A 7,500-nucleotide genomic window follows, 5' to 3' on the forward strand; every position below is an offset into this window, starting at 1 on the left:
CCTGCATTGGCCGGCGGAGTTGTTGTTCGTTGGGGGGGGGGTCCGTCGTCTGTTCTCCCTCGGCAAATGCCAGGCTTCTGGCAACCGTGTGCTGAGGTGGAAACGTTGTGGTGGTTGTAGTTGTCGTAATGGTGGCGTGGCTGGCGTTTTGTGGTGGTCGTGATGGTGGTGTGGTTGGGCAGTTGTGGTTAAGTTGGTTGTTCCGAAGGTGGTTGTGGAGAAGGTGGCTGTTGTGAAGGCGGTTGTGGAGATGGTGGCTCTGGTTGTTGAGATGCGGTTGGTGGTGGAGGTGGTTGTTGTGAAGCGGTTGGTCCAAAATAAAGATAGCAAAAGAAAAACACTACCTCAAAGATCACAGCCCGGTTACACAAATAAATCCCTTAGACATCGGTGGGGAAATCTAATATGAACACTCACTTATCGACATAACTGATCTCTGGGATACCTGAATGGTGTTTTGTGAATTTCCACAACTGTAACAATATATATATATATATATATATATATATATATATATATATATATATATATATATATATATATATATATATATATATATATATATATATATATATATATATGTGTATATACATATTTATGTATATATCTCCATCCTGCCTGTAAAACACAGAATATAATTGGTGCCGTAAAATACACCTGCCCCAAATACTCAACCCCCCACTCCCAAATCTTCATATCCAACCCCCACCACAGGTCCTAAACCCTCCCCCTCCCCCTCAAAGCCACAATCCCCTCTCCAAACTCTGTCCCCTCTTTGCTCCCCTTCCCCAGCTCTGTCCTCACCCTTTCTTCTTCAAGTCCTCAATCCCCCCCTTCCTTATCCCAAGTCCTCAATCTCCCTCAGCCCAAGTCCTCACCCCCCCTCCCTCCCAATGCCTCAACCTCACTCTCCCAACTCTCTGCCCCCCAGCCCCAATTCTTTCCTCCCCTCCCAAGTTTTTTTTCCCGTTCTTAACAACGTGGTGTAAGGATATGCAATAAACTGGTGCAGGAAGAGGCCATTCTGCCTCTCATGCCTGCTTTGTTCCTGTTAACATTCGTTAAGAAATATAATAAAAGTAATTCTCAACAGAACAACATTTCATCACAATCTCTTCGACCTTTCTTCCCTTTCTTCATTTTCCTGTTCCCATTTGTTGAGAACAGTATGTTAATTGTTAAAAAAATTTCAACCCTCCAAATTACAGTCTCAGGATAGTCATCATCTTGCGATTTTACAGGAAAATAGGAGATAAGTTTAGCTTTATTATTTGTAATGGAAAAATAATATACAACTGGAACTCCTCGGACACAGACCATCTTAATGAAATGGGATTTATGGTCCCTGGTCGAGTTGTTTGAAAGAAAATTGTCAGATAGACATAGAAACAACTGAATAGAATCAACATATTAGATAGGATTCAAACATTTAAAACATGTGCATTTCTTTATTCTCAACCAAATTGTTCTTGCTGTTTTTGTTCACCTGGAATGTAATGTAATGTAATGTAATGCAATCTTCCAGACATAATAAATCTGCATGGTGGTGAACAAAAGTCACAGATACAGGAAATATTGTTACAAATTGTTGATTTAATAAAGTATAAATTGATATACAATTTTGTAACGTTCCTTGTGTTGACATTCTGAGGATTTTTAGTTTAAATGTGGGTGTTCTGTTGTGATCTGTGCAGAACCATCTCTTGGAGAATGTTGATTGGAAAGGCTGGTTTTATTCACCAGGAATGCCTCCAGTTCAGCCAAAGTGAGACTATTTCTCTTGTGACTGTTTATTTTTAATATATATTATTGTATCAGAAATATAATTTAACTTTTGGTTATATTATTTGAGGAAATCTTACTCCCTTCACTGCTTTGTGGTTTTGATGTGTGCATTCATGACATACTGCTCCAATGGTTACATGGAGATCTGTACATCCACATTCATAAGTAAACACTGCAATACATAGATGGCCAGGAAAATATATGCTAATTAATTCATCACATCCACTTCTATGTACCTAAGAATAGCAAACGATGCCTTCAGAAAGTATTCACATCCCACAACTTTTGTCACATTTTTTTGCATTACAGCCTGAATTTAAGATGGATTAAATTCAAATTTTTGTCACTAATCCATGTAAAATACCCCCAAAATGACAAAGTGAAAACATGTTTTTAGAAATATTTACAAATTAATCAAAAGTGAAAAGCTGAAAAGTTTTGTCAATAAGTATTCAACCCCTGAGTCAATACTTTGTCGAAGCACCTTTGGCAGCCATTACAGCTTTGAGACCTCTTGGGTATGTCTGTATCAGTTATGTTAAGTTGGATAGGGAGCATCTGTGAACAGCAATCTTCAAGTCTTAACACAGATTCTCAATGGGATTCAAGTTTGGGATTTGGCTGGGCCACTCAAGGACTTTCACATTCTTGTTCTGAAGCTATTCCAGTGTTGCTTTGGCTGTATGCTTCGGGCCATTGTCTTGTTGGAAAGTAAATCTTCACTGCAGTCGAAAGTTTTTGCACTCTGAAGAAGGTTCTCATCAAGGATTTGCCTGTATTTGATGCCATTCATTCTTCCCTCTATCCTTACAAGTCTCCCAGTCCCTGCCGCTGAAAAGCATCCTGACAGCATGATGCTGCCACCACCGTGCTTCATGGTAGGGATGGTGTAAGATGGGTGATGAGCTGTGCTTGGTTTCTGCCAGACATAGCACTTTGTATTCAGGCCAACGAGTTCAATTTTCGTCTCGTCAGACCACAGAATCTTTTGCTTCATTCTCTCAGCCTTTCACATGCCTTTTTGCAAACTCCAGGCTTTCTGTCATGTGTTTTTCTTTGGAGTGACTTCTGTCTGACCAATAAAGCCAGGATTTGTGAAGTGCTGCAGAGACTGTTTTCCTTCCGGCAGGTTCTCCAATTTCAACCAAGGATCTCTGTGGTTCTGTCAGTGTGGTCATTGGGTTCTTGGCCACCTCCCTGACCAAAGTCCTTCTTGCCCAGTTGCTCAGTTTGGTCAGACGGCCAACTCTAGCAAGAGTCTTGGTAGTTCCATATTCTTTCCATTTGCTAATGATGGAGCTCACTGTGTTCTTGGTAACTTCCAACACTAAAAAATGTTTCATACCCTTCTCTAGATCAATGACTCCTCGCAATTCTATCTCGGAGTTCTACGGACAGTTCCTTGGACTTCATGGTAGAATTTCTGCTCTGACATTCACCGTCAACCATGAGACCTAATATAGAAATGTGTGTTTCTTTCTAAATAATGTCCAATCAATTGAATTGGCCACAAGTGGACTCCAATGAAGTTAGAGAAATATCTCAAGGATGATCAAAGTAAATTGGATGCACCTGAGTTCAATTTGGAGTGTCATATCAAAGGGGTTGAATAATTATTGATGCAAGGCATTTCAGCTTTTCATTTTTCATTCATTTGTAAAAATTTCTAAAAACATGTTTTCACTTTGTCATTAATGGGGTATTTTATGTAAATTGGTGACAATTTTTTAAAAAATTTATATTCAGGCTGTAACAGAACAAAATTTGACAAAAGTCGAGGGGTATGCATACTTTCTTACGGCACTGTATATTACATGCACAGCCATTGTTAGGATCGTACAACCCATGCAATTGCATTGGGCCTTGAGATGACAAAGGGCCCCCACATGCCCGATCATGGTTCACAATCTTTCGAGAGGGGCACCTGAGGGTGGAGTCTCACTTTGCCGATAAAACATATCAACTTGTGAGTGGTGATAACTGATACACACAGCGCAAAGGGAATGCTCTAAACTTAAGGAAAGAAAGCACCGTCACATAATGACTCGATTTAAAAAAAACATTTTCCCCGATGTTTAACTGGACAGAATTATTACAAAATGATGGGGTGAGGTGAGGCAAGTAGAGAAAGCGAGTGGAATAATAACTTTGTTTAACATATACAAATACAACAATAATCACAATAAAATTTGTGTAATTCCTAATGTTAATACATATCGATATTGTTCAACAAATCCATACTACAATTTATTGTATGATCACAAACACCCCTCATATCATGAGGAAATGGGCTAACCCATGCGCACAGTGGGACGTTGCTGTTTTCAAAATCAAAGCACCTGTCCCAAGGATGAAACAAAACTACCCAGTGGTGCTAAAAAGCGAAAATAGTAACAAAAGGGGAAAACGGTTGAAAATCTCCCGAAATTAACTTTTTTCATTACACAAGAGGCATAACTAGAAAAGGGTCCTAAGCCAGCTGGCACATGTGCTGGGGTGTATTCCATTACCAATCAGCTTGTAGAGCACTCGCCAAGTGGCATAAGCACTCAAACAAGCAGTCCAACAAAACAGTTCAAAAGGAATGGCTGGCTAGATAAGCAATAGCAAGCTGATTGGTAATGGAAAATAACCCATGGATCAGCTTTTTGCTTGTTTGTGTTTGCGGCTGGAGGTGAGAATAGGAGGTTACTGTTATTCCAATCACATGAAATAATTTGAAATTTCTCTACGGGAGCGGCCAGGGGAGATCATGTTATTACCTCCACCACCGAAGGTGAAGGAGGTTATATTTTCACCCGTCTGTTTTTTTTTTTATTATTTTTTTTTTGCATACACTGTCGAGGCTCATATGAAAACTAACACACAGAAATGCACAAGCGGAGAAGGAGACAAGAGGGACATGAGAGGGAAGGAAAAAAAACTGTGTGGAGCAGAGACATTAAATGTGTGGATGGGAGAGGGATGGGGCGGAGTACACGGGTAAACAAGATGGACATGACAGGGACTTGGGACTTTCAGGTCCTTACAAGACAGGGACTATGAGGAAGGAAAGCAGGAAATTTGAAGGAGGTGGGTTTAGGGTGGATTAGTGGGGGTAGAAAAGATCATGGCTTTGGATAGGGAATATAAGAGATGGTGGGAAACAGCTGTTTTGAAGACCTGGTGGGAAGAGTGGGATAGAAGAGAGTGTGGGAGTTTGTTCCAAAGGCAGGAAAAAAAGTGGAATGAAAGAGTGAAGGTGAGCAGTGATTCTTGATTTTGGTAGTTTTACCAGAAGGGGGTTACTGGCAGACCTTGAGAGCACCCTGCGGAAATATACGTGGACGTATCTCAGACATAGCGGGGGGGGTGAGGCCGGAGGGGAGACGGTAGAAGACAGAAAGACCAGTGACCTGCCTGCGGTGAGAGAATGAGAGACCAAAAGACTCGGCCTCATCGCGGGAAATACCAATGATCCTAAATGCCTCGGTTTACACAGCGTGAAGCCAAGAAAGGTGAGAGGTGGGAACACCAGCCCAGAGGGGAGAGCAGTACTCCATCAGACTGTGAGCGAAACCTTTGTATGTTTGTTTGTTTGTCTGTCTGTCTGTCTGTCTGTGTACAGGATATCCTAAAAAGTTATGGACTGATCCAGATGAAATTTGGGGGGAAAGTTAGGTGTGTGACAAGGCCGAACTGATAAGGTTTTGGTGAAAATCTGGATCTGGCTACTCATATTTTTTAAATGATTCTTCACCATTGAGAGATGGGATCAAAAATGATATATAGCATGATATTTCAAAAATGTATTGGGCCTGATATGTTCTCATGGATCAAGCATTTCAGGGTGGAGGTATGCGCTCTACCAAGTGCCCTTCTCATTAGTAATATACTATCATCAACATTCTGAGGTGTCCTTGAAAATATTCCATGATATGGGAGAACGACACTCAATCTGAACATTGTATAATACAGTCATCCCCCGTTTATCGCGGGGGTTACGTTCCAACCCCCCCCCCCCCCGTGAGAAGTGAAAATCCTTAATGAATGCACGCCTCCCCCAAAAATGCCTATTTTTTTATAAACGCGGTGTATAAACACGATTGGGTTTGATTTATATCGAGTGCATAATAAACGCTGGGTGGTGTATTAACACGATTGGGTTTTATTTATATCGAGTGATTATTAAACGCTGGGTGGTGTGTAAACACGATTGGGTTTGATTTATATCGAGTGAATATTAAACGCTGGGCGGTGTGTAAACACGATTAGGTTTGATTTATAGCGAGTGAATATTTAACACTGGGCGGTGTATAAACACGATTGGGTTTGATTTATAGCGAGTGAATATTAAACGCTGGGCGGTGTATAAACACGATTGGGTTTAATTTATAGCGAGTGAATATTAAACGCTGGGCGGTGTATAAACACGATTGGATTTGATTTATATCGAGTGAAAATAAACCTTCCTCTGGCGCTTCGGTTCCTTTCCAGAAGCCTTAGAAGGTGCAAGGCGTTTGGGCGGCATCGTGGGGCTTGGAGAAAAAACGTAGAAAATATTCGAAGTTCACAAGCGAAACTTTGTCTTGTGCGTTGTGTGATTGGTCGAGCGCCACGCATTATAATTTATTGCTTAAATAATTTATATTTTATATATTATTACCGCGATATACCGGGGGAATCCGCAGAAAAAAATATTTCGGTTCCAACGGAAAAGCCGCGATGAAGCGGGGGCGCGATCGGTGAACCGCGATATTGCAGGGGATTACTGCACATCTTTCCAATGCAGAAAAAGGCAATAAAACGGAAATTCCTCTGGATTTTTTTGCAATCGAGGCTAAACCAGCATAGGCAAAGTGATTGTAAATAAAACAGTCCTCTCACTCATGAGTCGTGATTCAATTAAGTGTTAAGAAGCATCACCCATAATACTCTCTCTCCCACTACCACTGGGACCGGTGCTACACTGTACACATTTACAAATATAATTATCATCGCCCCACCTTCGGAACTCATGGTGAGGTATGCAAATGAAGCTGTTATAGCCTTTGTCATAGTCCCCTTAAGGCCCGGTCACACCTTGACGTTTTAGCCAACCTATGCCGATTTTTGAATTTTTTTTTCTAAAACGCTGGCACACGTTGAATACGTTATGGGTAAGTTTTGATAACATTGAGAGCACGCTGAAAAACACTGCCATACGTCGTTGTACGTTGGCTTTAAACGTTGTACTTTTTGGTTGTCCTCAAATTTTTTCATGCTTGAAATTTCACGACGTATGCCGGCGTATGACTCACACGTTCCGCTACACTGGCCACAGGTTGTAAGCACGGTCTGCGATCGTTGACAGACGTCAACACATGCTACTTGTAAGTTAATCATAAGTTGAGACACGCCGAGGTAATGTTTAGCGTACCCGAAACTTATTTCCAACCTATGATTAACGTGTTGTTGGCACGTTACACGATCGTTGCCACACGTCGACAGACGTTACTTTTAAGTTACTCATAGGCTGAAAGACGTCGGTATAATAGATCGTCTTTGTGTCAGCGTCCACGGCCACGGCCAGGACACTTATTTGCAGCATTCTTCAAACTTTTCTTCGGCATGACGAGGATGTTCACACTTCGATGTCTAGCTTGGCTATGATTCCAATTGTCCATCGGCAGCATCTATTTAAAATAGTCGAGTTTGAGCGTTTTAACACGTTCAGAAGAAACGCTTCAAATTTCT

At 41.2% G+C, this 7,500-nt stretch overlaps 1 protein-coding gene across 10 annotated transcripts in view; it reads left to right on the forward strand.

Moving 5' to 3' along the window:
• Nucleotides 1-7,500, forward strand: part of LTA4H (leukotriene A4 hydrolase) — a 388,232-nt gene that overhangs the window by 286,149 nt on the left and 94,583 nt on the right. For all 10 annotated transcript variants that reach the window (XR_015061718.1, XM_085895360.1, XM_085895364.1 and 7 more), the window contains exon 15: nucleotides 1,695-1,765. Coding sequence is in view for 9 of the 10 variants with exons in the window: in XM_085895360.1 (XP_085751486.1) it covers nucleotides 1,695-1,765 (71 nt within the window). In the remaining variant the exon portion in view is untranslated. The remainder of the gene's footprint in view (nucleotides 1-1,694; nucleotides 1,766-7,500) is intronic.

Source organism: Eptatretus burgeri, chromosome 9, assembly GCF_056783735.1.
Source record: "Eptatretus burgeri isolate ZD-2024b chromosome 9, Ebu_testis_v1, whole genome shotgun sequence".
In the NCBI taxonomy this organism is placed as follows: Eukaryota; Metazoa; Chordata; class Myxini; order Myxiniformes; family Myxinidae; genus Eptatretus; species Eptatretus burgeri.